The following is an 18,694-nucleotide window of genomic DNA, read 5'->3' as shown; positions in this document are numbered from 1 at the left end:
AGCCAAAAGGAAAGGTCCAAATGGGAACTGGCTGATCCACCCATAGCAAATGTGGGAATAATATCCAGCTGTCTGGATTTTCAATCCAGAGTTTTAAACTCTAATCTCAATCATAAAACCCTCCTCAATTATCCACTTGTAAGAAGAATCAATACCTTGATGTAATATCTAATGAGGATCCTTCGGAGATCGAAGACCTGTAGCATGGTGGCTGCATTATTGTCAATGATGTTGTATCCTTCCAGGATATACTGAGTTCGAGTGATTTCCCAAGTCAGCCAGCGTAGGTTGAAAGCTGCATTGCAGGACAGCAGGTGGGGCAGGTGACCTGGCTTACAGCAGCAGCAGCTCCGGTCATCCTCATCACCTTCCATAATGGCTTCCACCTCTCTCTGCTGGCAGTATGTCCCTGAGGGATTTCCAAAGCAAAATAGGATGAATATTACCACAGGAATTCATATAAAAGGGATTGAAGTTTTCCTAAGCAAAGATGATGATAAGCAATGTGGTATAGAGGAAATCTGTTGGGTCTGGTATGTTGAGGTATGGGTTTGAAATCCATCTCTGACATTTAATAGCTGTGACCAAGGGTAAGTCACTTTAATTTCCAGTTTCTTCTTCTGCAAAACGAAGATAATGTTTCTGCTATCTGTCTCACCAGGCTGATATGGGGAGAATGTTTTGTAAGCCTGAAAACACCCTATAAATGAGTTATTATTAAGAGGAGAGAACACTCGATTGATAGAGATGAGACAACAGGTTCTTTTGTTGACATTTCAAACAACACCTTTGATGAAATTAAATAAATCACTTTTCTCTGTGAAAGTCAGAGGATACATATTACTAGCTCACAGGGATATTGTGGAGAATTAGTGTCTGTGAGGGAAGGAAAATAAGCAAGCTGAGGAATTTTTCCAGAAATTTAAGAAGGGTCTGGGAGAGGCAGAATGGCACCAAGGGAATTGTACGAGGTCCCATGAGAAAATGGGGAAGGGATAGCTCTATTATCCAGAGAGACTAGTTTTGGGGATCCCCAAATTTAACCTCATACCCCTTCAAGAGAAATTAAGGTGATGAGTATTTAAACGAGGGACCTCAGAAAATGCAAATGCCAACTGTAAAAAGGCTTGACAGGAATCAGATTTCAAGAAGTTAAGGAGTGACTGACTGGTGAAGAAACAGAGGCAAGAGACCATGCCTTTGATATATTTCATAGTGAAATGAAGAGGAGAATTAGAGAGAAAGAACAACAAAATCAAGTAAAGATTTTTCTTTGAAGATAAGAGTAGAGCTATGTATGTTTGAGGCAATTCAGTGGTGCAATACATAGAATGCTGAACTTTGAGTAAGGAAGATATGAGTTCAAATCCTCCCATGGTACTTACTTTATGACCCTAGGAAACTCCTTTAACCAGCCTGTCTCCATTTCCTCATCTGCAAAATGGGAATAATAATAGTACTTATCTGGCAGGGTTGTTGTGAGAATAAATGAAATAATACATGTAGAGCACTTTGTAAACCTTAAAGTGCTCTAAGAACATCAGCTGGACTGTATCCAGAATATTTGGGGTAAAAGAGGAAGAATATAAAAAGAGGATAGATTCATAGAACACAGGATTATAGATCAGATTCCAGATGCCTCATAAATTGAGAAGCACAGAAGTGAAGAGATTTTTTTTCGGGGTCAGACTGCTGGTAAGTGTTCATTGTGGGAACTGATTCTTTCTAATTTCAAGTCTATTGCACTATCCATCACACCACATTGTCTTGATGCTGATCATTGCTTTTCTATGAAACAGAAGGGAAAGTTATGCAGTGACATTTGTAGTGGGGAAAATTTAGTTGAGAAAGTCTGAGAGAGTTGATATGAGGAAAGCTTGGGAGTATTCAAGAGCACACTTGAGAGAAAAGAACTGTGTTCTTAAGTAACTTAGTGAAGGATGGATTCACAGGAAGGCACTTGACAAGTTCAAATCATGATTTTGAGTTTAAAATAAATGATTTGGATAGGACACTATCCATTTCTGGGACACACTATACGGAATAGGTAATGGCATATTACATATTCCCCGAATGCATTTAAAGAAAGTAAGTGGACTAGAAAGGAGATGAGATCCATCAGAAGAATAAAGCAATGATATCCATCTAGCTTATGATGGTATGGATCAGCAACAAATCTTGCTAGGAAACATGCAGTAGAATTAAGGTATTGTAGGCAATTAAGGGAAAATATGTATGATCAGAGTTCCCCTAGCATACATATATAAATGATATTCATATACTAGGGCAAAGAAAAATCACAATAAATATATGAATATGTGCATTTATGTGTCTGCATATTTATAAATATACATATATATGTATATGTGTGTATCACTCTCTCTCTCTCTCTCTCTCTCTCTCTCTCTCTTTCTCTCTCTCTCTTTCTCTCTCTCTCATCTATCTCAACTGCCTCATAGTCCAAGTAAAGAAATTGTTGCCCATAGAAGTTATGTGATTTGTCCAATATCACCAAAGTGTCAACAGCCTGGATTTGAACCTAATCCTTCTGCTTTCACATCCAAAGCTCTTTATGGTACAGAGAAAACAGGAAATTGAATAACTGTGATATATATAATCAAGGGCAGAACTCAAAGCCCATGATTTCTGTTATTCTTATTACATACCCTAGTGTTCCAGGACATAGCCTAGACAATGTACCTATTCATTTCAAATGTCTGCTACCCTGATTACAGAAAATTGAGTTTCTATATTTTTGTCTGGGTATGTAGAAAATAAGATGGGTCCAAGTTGGGCAGCTATTATGTATATGGGGAGAGTCAGTACTTCACTGAAACCCTGTAAATATCCAAAAAACTAAAGCAAGGCTTCCAATGAGGAGAATGGATCTTCTAGCTTTGAAATATTTAGAGAAAGGTAGGGATAAGCATCCATTGAATGTGTTGCTATAAGTATCAGATCACAGATCCATAAAGTTCAGTAGTTTCAGTCATATATGACTCTTTATGTCCCCCTTTGAAAATTCTTGGCAAAGATACTATAATGGTTTCCTGTTTGCTTCTCTAGCTCATGTGTAGAAATTGAGACAAATGGGATTAAATGACTTGCCCAGGGTCACACAGCAAGTAAGTATCTAAGACTCTATTTAAACTCAGATTTTCCTGATTCTAGATCTGGTGCTCTGTCCATTGAGCCATCTAGTTGCCTCTCACAGATCATCTATGCATCTCATTTATGAATAGTTAGCCTAATGTTTTATACATAATAGACATTTAATAGATGTTTGTTGAATTGAATTACGGAATTATTGAGGTATTCTTCCATGGTGAAAAATGATCCCTAAGGTACAAAAGAGCAATAGGGGTTTCATTTCAATCTCAAATATGCTGCTTATTACCTTTATGGCTTTGGCTAAATCACTTAACTTTTCAGAGACTCATTTTCCTTATTTGATAAAAGAGAAAGTTGGTATAGCTTGGAATTTTTAAAATGGGCTCCACAGACTCCCTAAGGGATCCATGGATCAATCTTGAGTGGTCTGTAAGCTTGAATAGGGAAAAATACATATTTATTGCCACTAATCTTGAACTAAAATCTAGCACTTCTTTCAATTACTTGAAAATATTATTCTGAATATGTCATTCCCCAATTGATAAGTGGACAAAAGATATGAACAAACAATTTTCAGATGAAGAAATTAAAGCCATTTCTAATCATATGAAAAATACTCTAAATCACAATTGATCAGAGAAATGCAAATGAAGACAACTCTGAGGTACCACTTCATATCTCTTAGATTGGCTAAGATGACAGGAAAAGATAATAATAAGATGTGGAAAAACTGGAACACTAAAGTATTGTTGTTGAAGTTGTGAAATGATCCAACAATTCTGGAGAGCCACTTGGAACTATGCTCAAAGGGCTATAAAACTGCACCAAAGAGCTCATAAAAGAGGGGAAAGAACTCATATACAAAAATGTTTGTAGCAGTCCTTTTTGTAGTGGCAAGAAACTAGAAACTGAGTGGATGCCCATCAGTTGGGTAATAGTTGAATAAGTCATGGTATATGAATGTAATGAAATAGTATTGTTTTATAAGATATGATGAGCAGGCTGATTTCAGAAAAGCCTAAAAAGACTTATATGAACTAATGCTAAATGAAGTGAGCAAAACAGAACAGTATACACAGTAACAACAAGATTATGTGATGATAAATTCTGATGGATGTGGCACTTTTCAACAATGAGGTGATTCAAAGCAATTCCAATGAACTTATGATGGAAAGAACCCTCTGCTTCCAGAGAGATCTCTGGAGACCGATTTTGGATCAAAGCATATCTTTTCTTGTTGTTGTTATTTGTTTGCTTGTTTGTTTTTTCTTTCTCATGTTTTTCCCCCTTTTGATCTTATTTTCCTTGCACAGCATGATGAATATGGAAATATATTTAGAAGAATTGCACATGTTTAATCTATATGTTTAACCTATATTTTAATGTTTGCTGTCTAGAAGAGAGGGGAGGTGAGGAAGAGGGAGAAAAATTTGGAACACAAATTTTGCAAAGATGAATGTTGAAAACTATCATTGCATGTATTGCAAAATAAAATAATATTATATTAAAACTATATATTATTCTGAGAAAGGTCTCATCCATTTGCTGAAAGAGTCCAGGAAAAATTCCTAGATTAGAAAGGTTCTTAGTTTCTTCCAGCTTTTAAGATCTTATATTTCAAATGTCTTGGAATCTTAGGATTTAGTAACTCAGATATAATTAAAGTTTCTAACAATATGGAAATAATGAATAACTAAGTTTCTAAATTAAGGACCATGAGTATAGCAGAGCCCTCGAAGCACAAGATGGCACAGTGAATAGAAAGCTGAGTCTGGCATCATGATTTCTGAGTTCAAATCTGACCTCAGATACTAGCTGTGTGAATCTGGGCATGTTACTTAACTTCTGTCTCAGGGGTGTTGGATCAAATGAGATAATAATAATTATACCAAAGCACTTAGCGCTAGTACCTGTCACATAGTAAGCAATGCATAAATGTCATCTATCATTAACACCATCATCATCATCATCATCATCTAGTTGGATAGGAACAATCCCAAGAACAACCACCTAATAGCCTGCTTTGCAAATGATTTCATTGAGACACATTAAAGAGAAACAGATTTTGCAAGGAAGAAGACCAACAGAGTTCTCAAAAATGTGTTATCTAGGAGCAGAAGTGCGTAGGAGGATTCTAGTCTTATAGGGATTAACTCACTTGTTTATATAACATGATTCAAAAACTCCAATTTTTTTCCTATTCTTCTCTCTCCCTCCTCCAACCAAATTGCAGCAGCTGTTATATAATACTGCTGAAAATTGTTTTTTTCCTCACATCAAATAAACATTCATTGTCGTACATTGGGGCGGATGGGGGGAAGGGGAGGCAAGTAGGAGGAGGGGCACAGTTCCAAAGTAGCTGAGTAAAACACACAGTTAACACAACAGACTGTGAAGAGAACAAATAGACATTTCTGCATTAATTAAATGGCAAGAGAAATAATAAATTTTGCCATGAAGAGGGGCACCCCCCCACACAGTAGAAAGACAGCTATATCAGTTCAGAGTAGTCTGTATGTAGGATTCTGCTTTCCTCAGAACACAAAAGAAAAAAACAAAAAACAAAAACCAGTTCTATGGTCACATACTGGTCTCTGAATCCAAAAGTAAATAAATTTGGAAGCAATGAAGTAGATTCCTTCTGAGAAGAAATGTAGTCTACCTTGGTGAAAAGCAAGATTGCTCAGAGAGAGGCAAAGCAGTGCAGACAGATTTAGCAAAAGGAGACCTATGTTTGAATCCCAGTTCGGTTACTTTTTGTCTTCTGAAAAGTGGAGATAATAATGATATGTCATAACTAACTTGAAGGTTGCAAAGAAAACAACTTTTAAAAAACCTTTTAACATCATTCAAATGTGATATATTGTCCTTACTTACTAACCTGCCTCAGGAAGCAGCTACATAATGGTATCAGTGTTGCTCGCTGCAAAATTCCCACAATGCTATTATAGAGTGATGAAGGACAATTAGAAATGTTATTATGGGATTTAAAGACTTTCACGGATTCCCTATTTCCCTATTCTTGCTATTAAGTTTTGCATATTGCTGATCTACTTGTTTGACATGCCTAAAAGCTGCTTCTTTTATACATTTTGAAGCTTTAATCTATTTTTCTCTATTGGTGAAAAAAAAGTAACTATAGTTAAATACAGTGGATTAAAAAAATTAACCATTTTCCATTATTCTTCTTTCTGACACAGTTCTCATTGACAAAAGCTGGGATCAGATATCCTTTCAATATGTCAAAATTCAAAATACTCCTAACATCTCATTCTTAATCTTCCCTTTCCCCCAATTTTCCTATTTGTTGTTGATGGCACCCCAACCTTCAGTAATCCAGATCTGAAATCTTGGAAGTCATCTTTGACTCTTTCCTCTTCTAACCCTAGTACTTATAATGTTGTGGCTAAATACCATTAATTTTTCCTCCACAATACTTTGTGGTCCTCCCTTGCCCTTTCTAATCTTATTGTCACTATGTCAATCCGGGCTCTCCAGACAAGTCAAATCCACAAGCATAAATTAAGTGACTACTTTATAGCAGTTTTTGTGCTAATCAATGAGATATAAAAAAAAGAGAAAGTAATTCTTGTTCTCAATGCACTCACAGTATAATGGGGTGATATTCATCAAACAACTATGTACAAAGAAAGTAACTACAGTATAAATTGGTGATAATAGACAAGGAAAGTCACCAACATTAAGAAGATTTTGGAAAAAGACTTCTTGTAAAAAATGCATTTTTAGTTATGATTTGAAGGAAGTCAAGGAAGCCAGGAGAGGAAAATGGAGACAGAAAATTACAAGCATGAGGACTTCCATTTTTACCTACAGTGAAAATGCACTCATTTGGGAGAAGAAATGTCTCATACAAGAAATACCAAGGAAACCAGACATGCCTTCATTGTTGTTTAGTTGATTAGTGTGTCTGACTCTTCATGATCCCATTTGTGGCTTTCTGGGCAAAGGTACTGAAATGATTTGCCATTTCTTTTTCCAGCTCATTTTACAGATGAGGAAGCTAAGGCAAACAGGATTAAATGATTTGCCTAGGGTCATATAGCTAGTAAATAATGTCTTAAGCTTGATTTGAATTCACTTCTTCTGACTCCTAGGCCTATGCTCTAATCACTGCATCACCTAGTTGCCCCAATTAACATATCTTCCCCCCCAAAAAAAATTCATTATCTCTCACTTGGACAGTTAGGATAGTAGTCTTTCTAATTTCAACCTCTTCCCAAGCAACTTTTATTTAAAAGTCATATTAGTGATTCATTAGTAATCTGACTCACTTCCTGCTCAAAAAAATTAGTCTATCTATAATCTATATGATGGAAAAAACCAAAAAACTAAAACTTTCTTTTCTAGGTATTAAAAACTCTCTATAATCTGGCCCCAGGCTTATTCCAATTTTTTTTTCAGGAATTCTATGTTCCAGCCCAACTAAACTATATACTGTTCCTCATGTTTCACATCTTCTCCTTTTGGAGTTTGAACAGACCGTCATACATACCCAGAAGGGTCTCTTACATTTCTAATCACTGACATCCTTTCTTGTTTTCAAGATCTAGCTTTGCCCTCAAAAATCTCTCATGTCAGGAAGCTTAAGAAATCTTCCCTAATTCTCCCAACTAGAAGTGGGGGCTTTCTCTGCCCAGACCCTCATTCTTCTCTGTGTGATTTTTCATGCTGATCACATCCTGACTTATAATAGTTATTTACACGATGTCTTATCCCATCACTAGCTTGTATGACAAGTCTTCTGAGGACGAGCATTGCTAAATTCATAGTTGGCTCATCAGTAAGTTGGCAACAGATGAGTTTTTTAGTCTTACACATTATCAAAGACTGCCACCAAATCCTAGAGGGGCTAGAAGTGGAGGGAATACAAAAATGATGAAATTATAGATCTGTGGAATGAAATATTGAATTAAGCCTTTCTTCATTACTAAATTTTAAGCTCTATGGAGGAGTCTATGTCATTTTTCTTCTTTGTATTCCCAGTGCTATACATGTTCTTATCTCATAAATATGATTTAATGACATAGGGAACTCCCAGTGTAGAAACTTTCTCCACTGATGCCAATTTCTAATTTATAAGCTTGGAAAGTTTCCTAGAACACCGGGAGGCTCAGTAAAATTCCTGAGGTCACATAGCCAGCATGTGGCAAAGGTAGGATTTGAATCCATATTTGTCTATCTATAAGATCCAACATCCTATCCACTATTTCAAATGGTCTTTCAACTTGTTGCTGAGAGATATGAAACATATTTGAGAGGTTGATTACCCAGAAGGAAAAATGTATGATGAATTAAACTGAATTATCTGTTAACAGTCAATTTGGTGCCATATTTTTCTACCATACTCTCAGGTATTTCAATTTCTTGAACAGCCTAAAGGCAATAATCTACTATATATATCACATCCTTTGCAGAACATGTGTTATTGGTATATCCCCCCACAGGCAGAATTTTTGGGATGCTATCCAGACATTCTCATCAGGTCTGGAATACATTCCCTCCAAACAGGTTTTAGGTTTCCTCTTGTTTGAAGTGTAACTAGCTATCTTATAGTTGAGCTAACACCTCATAAGTAATGTCTTCAGTTGATGCTGTAGTGTGCAAGTATTTTTAAAGACCACTAAGTAAACCAACAGTTATCAGAATCTAATCCAATCCAACCCCAAACCTTTATTCTTATTGGTTTATCTAAAATGAGTCAAATCTTTCTGTTAATCTTGGGGATATCCTTCTTTGCCAACATTTGGTATCTTATCTAAGTCTCATTTTTAAAATGTCTACATTGGTTGAGTAATCTGTTAACCTTGTTATTCAGTCATTTTTCATTTGCGTCTAACTCTTTGTGACCTCACATAGAATTTTCTTGGCAAAAATATTGGAGTGATTTGCCATTTCCATCTTCAGCTTATTTTATAGATGAAGAAACTGAGGCAAATAGGATTAAATGATTTGCCCAAGATCATATAGCTAATAAGTATCTGAGAACAGATTTAAAATCAGGAAGATGAGTCTTCCTGAATTCAGCCTGGTGCTCTATTTCCTTTATTACCTAGTTACCCCTCTGCTAACCCTAATATTATTCTATTTCTGTTCTCCTGAATTGTAATGCCTTCTCCATGCTGACTGCCTCCAGTTTTTCCTGTATATATCTTGTTTATGATTCTTTGCAGGTTGTCTTCCCTATTAGACTCTGAACTGATTAACATCAGGGATGTTTTGGTTTTGTTTTGTTTTTGTTTATATCTTTTTTTTTTGTATCCTCAATGCTTAGCAGGTACTTAATAAATGCTTGTTGACTGCCATTTTCCAATTTCCAATATAAAAAAGGGGAAATCCTAACTATACATTTATCTTTTTTTCTAGAATGTGGAAAAAAAAACTAGTGAAATAAGAAAGTCAATTCTTATTATAGATAGTTCTGGAGAACAAAGGAGCTTTTATTTCCCTAATGAATATTTCAGAAATTTCTACATATATCTACTAATGTTAAGATAGGAATTATGGTGGTTCTGAACAAAGGATTATGAGCAGGAACAAGGACCATCTGATTTATTCTGTGTAAAATTAGCTCCCCAACCTGAAAAATGACAAAAAGGGGACCAGTCTCTGTCTCTCAGAAATTCTGTAAGTTTGCATTATCTGTGTCACCAAATTCAGATAGGCTTTTTTTTTTTTTTTACATTCCATTGGCAATAGAGGACTGGAAGAAAAAAACAGGGCTGCTAAACTTTGGACTATTTGGCTTCAAGAATTAATGATACAAAGTGTTTGAGCTTCTTGGAGAAAATGGCAGACAACTAAAAAAATATTCATTTTAAATCTCATCTGCCAAAAAAACAACCTCAGAACAGTTTGAATCTCTTTGGTACAGTCCCCAGGGGAAAAGCAAAGCTCCCGAGAGTTGAACATTGAAAAAAAATACTACCACTATCTATTAAATCTAACAATATAAATTATGCTAACTTGGCATTGTGCCCTGTCTGTAGAGAAAACTGAGCCATATGTGATGCTCTTGGTCAGAGACATTAGAATCTTACTTTGACACATTCTTTAAAGAAAAAAAAAATATACATAGAGAAATGTAGAGACTAGGGATCATAGAGTTTAGGAAATTTCTCATGCAGTGGAAAGTTCAGTGGTTTGGGAAGTTAAAAGATCTAGTTCTGAGTCTTGGATCTGATTTTAATAAGATATATCACATTAGATAAATCACTTGAACTTCCTAAGCTTCATCTTCTTCATATGTAAAATAGGAATCATTACATTCACCTACTACAAATCTTATAGGCTTATTGTGGAAAAAAAATGCTTGATGAACTTAAAAATATTGATTACATAGACTTATTGGTTCTATAGATCTAGGGGTATAAGGACCTCAGAGACCACCATCTAGTCAAACCTTTTTTAAAAAAATAATAATAATAAATTTTTATTTTTCAAAATACAAGCAAAGATATTCATCCCTGCAAAAACGTGTGTCCCATGTTTTTCTCCCTTTTTCTGCCCTTCCTCCTTCCCCTAGAAAGCAAGTATAAAGGTTAAACATGTGCAATTCTTCTAAACATATTTCCCCATTTATCATGCTGCACAAGAAAAATCAGATCAAAAGGGGAAAAATGAGAAAGAAAAAAAACCTAGCAAGCAAACAACCGCCACAATAAAAAAGGTGAAAATACTATGCTGTGACTCGCATTTAGTCCCCATAGTTCTCTTTCTAGGTACAGATAACTGTACAAGTCAATTGGAATTGGACTGGATCACCTCATTGTTGAAAAGAGCCATGTCTAGCAGAATAGTCATTATATAATCTTCTTATTGCTGTGCATAATGTTCTCTTGGTTCTACTCACTTCACTTAGCATCATATAAGCTTCTTCAGGCTTTTCTGAAATCAGCCTGCTCATCATTTTTTATAGAACAATAATATTCCGTGACATTCATATACCATAACTTATTTAACCATTCCCCAACTGATGGGTATCCACCCAGTTTCCAGTTCCTTGCCACAAAAAGAACTGCTACAAACATTTTTGCACATGAGAGTTCTTTTCCCTTTTTTATGATCTCTTTGGGATACAGACTTAGTAGAGACACTGCTGGATCAAAGGGCTTTGACAGGTTTATAGCCCTTTGCACATCATTCTAAATTGCTCTCCAGAAAGCCAACCTTTTCTTAAAATCTATGGGAATAGAATTATGCTTTATAAAGTCCTATCATACTCAAAAGACTTCAAATATAGATCTGTCAGCCTAATGATCTGGCTAGCTACATTGGGAGAAAAACATCCCCAGAAAGATGTCTATCCAGTGATGCTTTGTTTTTCAGTCACTACATTTCATGAAAATCATCAAGACACTGAAAGATTATAATCTATAAAGGGTATTCTCTACTTTTATTGATAAAACCTGAGATTTGTGAAATATTAAAATAATACTTAATAACATGAATTTATTGAAGATCATTGTCCCAACCCAACCTAAGGTATAGGACCTATTGTTTTTCTGATACTCTATTTTACAATCTCAATCAACCCTGAATTTATAGACACAAAGAACTTGTTTATTTAGAATCAGAATAATTTTATTGAGAAATGGTGCTTCATTGATGAGCAAATGATTATTGTTTATTTTCCCTAAAGGTCCACTAATGATGAATTCCTTTTCTTAAAGGTTAAATGATAATATTTGCATATTCCCACTAGACTAATTAAATTCATCATTTTGAATCTATCATTTTGATCTAGGATGGAAGAAAAAAGGAAACCTCTTTTTTCCTAAGGTCAATATGATGCAAAGATAAGAATTACATCTTTGAAGATTATAGCAACTGGGGCATCCAACAGTGAGATAGCTTGCATTGAGACTAGAAGCTATCACTAGATTTGACATATTTATATATGTATATTCTTTTGCAGGGCAAATAGTATAAGGAGAAAAGGCTGGGAAAATCCCCCCTTCATTTTATATAATGAAAGAAGTCTTAGAAAAAAATAAAATTAAAAATTCAAACTATGAAATCCCTGAGCAAGAATTTCCAAAACAAATCAGGTCCTCTGTTTAATAGAAGGTACTTTTAAAACAACATAATCAATTTATATTCATATACTAAGCAGGATGTTGAAAAATGTTTCTTTTTTCAACTTACTGTCCCCAGAATTATTCTCATCTGGAGTCCCATTCCTTTAGTGGGCTCAAAAGATTAGAAGTGTTACTGGAAAAAGAACTACTAGGATCAGCAAGTACCTCTATCATCAAACAAATTATGTTTTTTTTTAAATTATAACTTTTTATTGACAGAACATATGCATGATTAATTTTTATAACATTGTCTCTTGCACTCACTTCTGTTCCAACTTTTCCCTTCCCTCCCTCTACTCCCCTCCCCTAGATGGCAGGCAGTCATACATATTAAACAAAACAAGTTATGTTTTTATGGATATTCTACACGTAGTTTTTTTTCTAGATTATTCTTTTACTGTTCATTCAACTCTTGGTGAGATAGTGTCAGTTCCAGTCTATTCTACACTACTTTAGACTATCATGACAGTATAGAATTAGAACTGGAAAAAATTTTAAAGATTATCCATGCCAACCCCCTCCCCTCATTTTAGAGATGACAAAATTAAGGCCCAGAGAGATTAAATGGATATTATGTGATTTGTTTGGGGTTTGAATTCAGGTCTTCTGACTGCAAAGAGAAAACCCTTTTATTATATGCCTCATTGGAAGAATCAAGAATTGACTTAATAAATCATCATAATTTTTATTAGTCACTTCTTTTTTTCAAAGTAATTTATATTATGGTGCCTTGTTAAAAAAATTAAACTGTGACTACAATTGTTTTAGATTATTTTAGAGTCTAAAAACTGAAAATACATACATAGATATAATTACACGGACCACTAAGCAAGTACCAAAGAAATATGTGCTGTATCCAAAAATCAATGATTCCTTATTAGCCCAATCCATATTCTAAATCTCTAATACACATTCTTCATTCACTGCATCTTCTTATACTTTAGAGATTTTTATCAAGTATAAATCTATTTATATGTATATATAAAGGATAGATAATAGATAGATGGAGATAGATGAGATATGGGGATAAAAAGAGGGGGGGAGAGAGAGAAAGAAAGAGAGAGAGAGAGAAAGAGAGAGAGAGAGAGAGAGAGAAAGAGAGAGAGAGAGAAGAGAGAAAGAGAGAAGAAGAAGAAGAAGAAGAAGAAGAAGAAGAAGAAGAAGAAGAAGAAGAAAAGGAGGAGGAGGAAGAGGAGGAGAAGAGGAAGAAGAAGAGGAGGAGGAGGAAGGAGGGAGGGAGACTTTTTAAAGTGCATACTATGCCAGGGAAGGAATTTATATTTTAATTAGGAAAGATAGTACATAAAAGAGAACTGGAAAGGAGAAGGGATGTGTAAGCCTGGTTCTGGAAAAAGATGTCAAAACATCCAGACATGGACCCCCAAGAGACAGAGTCTAAAAAGATGAAGATGAAAGCTTCAATGTAGGTAGCCTGGTCTCTGGGATATCTGGGAAGGATCATGGAGGTCAGATTATCTCTCTTGGAATCTGGCCTGCATGCTACAAGATGAAGATCAGTACAGTAAGAGAAAATTTGCTTCTCTCCTGAGTAAGCAACTGTCTCCCAAATCTGTTTCAAGTTGAGAGGTCATATAATGTAGTGGATCAAGTTCTGGCCCTGGAGTCTGCAAGCCCCAAGACAAAGTCCTCCTTCTGCTATTTAGCTAGCTATTTGACCATAAACAAATTTCTTGACTTCTATTTTTTTTATAACTTTTTATCTTTCCAAATACATGAAAAAGAGAGTTTTCAACATTTACCTTTGCAAAACCTATGTTCCAATTTTTTCCTCTCTCCCTTCCCAACTTCCCTAAACTGCAAACAATCCAATATAGTTTAAACATGTGAAATTCTTCTAAGCATATTTCCATGGTTATCATGCTGCAGAAAAAAAGTTAGATCAGAAGGAAAAAGAAAAACATGAGAAAGAAAAAAAAACAAGCAAACAACAACAAAAAGTGAAAATATTATGCTTTGATCCACATTTAGACTCCATAGTTCTCTGGATGAGGATGGTTCTTTCTAGCACAAGTCTATTGGAATTGGCCTGAATGACGTTATTGAAAAGAACCAAGTTCATCACAGCTGATCATCATATAATCTTGTTATTGCTATATACACTGTTCTCTTGAGTCTATTATGTACTTCACTCAGCATCAGTTCATGTAAGAATTTTTAGGATTTTCTGAAATCAGTCTGCTGATCATTTCTTATAGAATAATAATATTCCATAACATTCATATGCCATAACTTATTCAGTCATTTCCCAACTGATGGCATCCACTCAGTTTCCAGTTCCTTTTCTCTATAAAAAGGATTGCTACAAACCATTTTGCACACACAGTTCTTTTCCCCTTTTTTATGATCTCCTTGGGACACAGACCCAGTAGACATACTAATGGATCAAAGGAGCTTGGATGGTTTGATAGCCTTTTGGGCACAGTTCCAAGTTGCTCTCCAGAATGATTGGATCAGTTCACAACTCCATCCACAATGCTTTAGTGTCCCAGTTTCCCACATTTCCTCCAACATTTCTCATTATCTTTTCTTGTCATCTTAGCCAATCTGAGAGGTATAAAGTAGTACCACAGAGTTGTCTTAATTTGCATTTTTCTAATCAATGATGATTTAGAGCATTTTTTCATATGACTAGAAATCTCTTTAATTTCTTTGTCTGAAAATTGTCTGTTCATATCCTTTGACCAATTATTGAATTGCCTGACTTCTTAGTGCCCCAGACAACTCTCTAGGACTAAATTGCATGGAGTTGTTGATCTGCCTTAGTGGAAGTAGTTTCCACATTGGGAGTTTCCCATGAGGACAAAATCAAGGATTTGTTTCTCCTCCCAACCTCTAATCTCTAAATACTCCCTATTAATTATTTTACAATCAATCTGTCTTGGTCCACTGCATGTCTACTTTGTTTAACCAATCCAAAATTTCAACCTAGATATTTGGAAAAACCTATAAATTGATATCAAATTGTTAGAGATCATTAAACAAACCCATATCCAGTGGTAGGCTACTCATAAGTATCTAGATACTTATGTGGTGGCCTCTGGGACTTGACAAGAATTCTTAAGGAGCAGAAGGAGCTGTTGTGGCCTGCTATCTATGGAAACTTTGACGAGAGACCTGGTGTGGGAAAACCACTTTAAAGATTCATTTCACAGCCTGGTTTAACTGCTTCCATGTGTTTTTCAAGGTTTTCTCCTGCTATAGCAATCTTCACTCTTATGATAAAGTCTGGATTTGTGCTTGGAAAAAGGATAGAGTTCTGTTTAAAAGAAGTTAACCTATAAAAATTTAGTGAATCCACTTATCACTAGATGCACATTTTAAGGAAATTCCTGCTAAGAGGGAGAGGGAATAACTTTCTTTAAGGAGAAGGGAAAAAAATAAGGAAATATGGAAGGGCAGGGAACTTGAAATCTTTTGTCTGGTGAAAAGACAGCCAGTTTCATAATGCTGGTAAAGAGATACATACTGTATGATTTCTCCTTATTAAACTACTTCAGAATACCAGTGTAGGAGTCAGATGACCTTGATTCTAGATTCCAAGATAATCTTGATTCTAAACTCCAATCTACCACTAATTTAGTTAGTGACTTTAGAGAAATCAGTGAACCTCTATAGACTTTAGATTAATCTTATGTGAAATAAAAGGTCTGGATTGGATTATAAGAACTCTGAGGGCTCACTAGAAAATCTTATCTTCTGCTGTTATCCCTTACACATACAGAACCTTTGCCTAGTCTGATAGAATGTATATACAACTCTTTACCTACTCCTAAATTAAAATAACTGCTTAAACCAGGCAGAGAGCAGATTCCTTTCTTCCTATTTTCTCAGCTATACTGTAACTGTTATAGTATACTGCACACTGTGTAGACCCACCTAGCAGTTTCTAAATCTGAGCCACTGCCTATCTATTCCCTACCTGTTTCCTCAGATGAAGCCTATATTCCTTGCTTCTTGTTATACCATTCTGCCTAATTTGACTTCTGAACACTGATCCAGCATGACGATAATGAGAAACATGATAATCCTAATGATAAAAAGGAAGCTCTTAGCAGATGACCTGGAATTTTTTTCAGCGAAATATAAGGCAAGATTCTCAGCAAAAAGGGAAGGGGGAAGGAGAAAGAAGGAAGTTTTGAGCAAGAATCAAAAAGATTGCAAAAAGCTTCTCTGATGAGTAGGATAGTCAATTAGGTAGTTGTGAAAAAATTGCTTTGCTGTGGTAAGGGCCCATGTGAGATTACACAACAAATTTATACAGGATCTACTCAACACGGTTTCATGATTTTTCTCCAGCTTTATTTGGCAGCATGTGTATAGGGACAAAGACAGTTTTGTTAAGACAGGCATAATTTTGCATTTGTTTTGTTTGTACAAAAACTTTTCAGTTTGATATAATCAAAATTTTCTATGTTGTGGTCAATAGTGATCTCTAGTTCTTCTTTGGTCATAAATTCCTCCCTCTTCCACAGGTCTGACAGGTAAACTATCCTATGCTCTTCCAATTTATTTATCATCTCATTCTTTATGAAGACAGGCATAATTTTGGAGGGACTCTGTGCTAGAAAAAGATGTATGCTTAGTGTGATAAGCTCTGGTGTCTTTGGACCTTTCCTTTTCACCAATGAAATTTGATTAATCCCAGAGTATTCTAAAATCTTGGCTGTGAAAGTTTTTGAATAATACCAATTTCTACTACATAATTTTGATGAAATGAAGACTTGCTTTTATCTCTTGTTTTGATAAGCAAATTTGAAGGAAGACTTTTCTATATTTTCTATTTTCCATGTCCCATGTTGGCCAGAATAACAATATACAATATTAATAGGCATTCAATAAATACTTTCTGAGTTGCTTTTTGTCCTTCTTATTTCATTCCTGTTCCTCCTAATAATATCTCTTCCAGTATCTTCTGCCTTTTTGGCCCCTTCTTTTCTCCTAAATAAGTTTATCTCACCTCACATTTTCCTACTTGCTCTCTTTGCTATTAAGCATTACCCCTCTTTGCCGGAGTGCTAGTGATCTGGCTCTTTTTCCTCTCCCTACAGGAAAGTTAACCCATCCACCTGCTCCAACTAGCTGACTGAAGGAGATCAGACATGACTGAACAGATAATCAACTTTCCTTGCTCTATTCTTCTGCTTCCACCTACATAAATGAATGACATTATAATGGGATGTGAAATCCAACAGATTCAATTTCCTTTGAGAAACTTTGAACCTGATGCCCCTCACCTCAGTGCTCTCCTTGTGGAGTTCATTATTTGTTACCCTGACTTAGATTTAAAGCTGATTATTAAACTGTCAAATCTTGAATGGGCTTCTTAAAAAAACCCATAATGTTTGGTAGTTGGAAGAATTACACATAAAATCTCAAAGTGAAAAGACCACTGAAGTCCTGTAACTCACTGCAGCCCAGTTCTCTGGCATTACAAAAGAAGCAAAGGAGTTTCTATTCTGGGATTTTCACTATGCCCAGGCTAAAAGAAAAAGAAAAATAGAAAAAAAAATTGGCTCCTTAAATGAAATTTGTCTCCTGCTTGTGCTATCTCAGCAGTATCCACATTAATCATTCACTTCAACCCTCTTAATATAAATAGGGTTGCTTTAGATTCAGACTTCTATGCTCAATTATTAGTAACACCTAACCCAGAGAAATCAGAGTTTTGAATCCTGTGAATTCATCCCTTGTGGGATGTTTTTCTTTGAATGAGGACAAACCATACTTTTACGAGCTCATTCTCTAATTTTCTACCACTTGTGAGTTGGTGGAATCAGTGACTCAAGGCATAATACAAGGAGGCATTCTGAATCCGGTTTACCTGCATTAGACAGACAAGGATAAAATCACATCTTATATAGAAGTGGAGATGACAAGATATCTTAAACAAGAGAAGAAAGGACTATACTTAGAGCACTGGTTGGATGCAATAGAAAAAATTTTGGATTGTGAAATCAGTCATCCTTCCTTTTTCTCAAATATTCAACTTTTTATCAACTGGTTCTTTCCCTATTATCTTCAAACATTCTTGTTTCCACCATCCACAAACAAACAAACAAACAAACATTTCACTGGACCTTTCCATTCTCCCAAATTATCTTCCTAGATATCTCCTTCTATGAACCAAACTCCTTGAAAATTTTACTATATTTCTGCATTCACCCTTTTCCCCCTTTCACTCACTTCTTTGCCTTTTGTGATATTTTTTGTTCTTAAGCCTCAATTGAAAAAATTTACTCTGATATTACTAATGACCTCTTAATTTCCAAATCTGGTGACATTCTCTCAGTTCTAGTCTTTCTCAACCTGTTGACTGCATTTGTTATTGTAAACCACTACTAGTGTTGAGGTGGTCCAGAGTTCAGAGAGCAGAATTTGGAGTTTGGAAGATCTGAATTTGAATATTGCCTCAAATATATACTAGCTGTGTTAGCTCTATGCTTCAGTTTCCTTGTCTATAAAAT

The 18,694-nt window shown here is 35.3% G+C and overlaps 1 protein-coding gene across 2 annotated transcripts in view; it reads right to left on the bottom strand.

Moving 5' to 3' along the window:
- PCNX2 (pecanex 2) overlaps positions 1 to 18,694 on the bottom strand; it is a 380,127-nt gene that overhangs the window by 51,692 nt on the left and 309,741 nt on the right. For both annotated transcript variants that reach the window (XM_051993594.1, XM_051993595.1), the window contains exon 26: positions 156 to 409. In XM_051993594.1, coding sequence (XP_051849554.1) covers positions 156 to 409 — 254 coding nt within the window. The remainder of the gene's footprint in view (positions 1 to 155; positions 410 to 18,694) is intronic.

The sequence above is a fragment of the Antechinus flavipes genome, chromosome 4 (assembly GCF_016432865.1).
Source record: "Antechinus flavipes isolate AdamAnt ecotype Samford, QLD, Australia chromosome 4, AdamAnt_v2, whole genome shotgun sequence".
NCBI lineage: Eukaryota > Metazoa > Chordata > Mammalia > Dasyuromorphia > Dasyuridae > Antechinus > Antechinus flavipes.
This window is presented reverse-complemented; position numbering and strand designations above follow the sequence as displayed.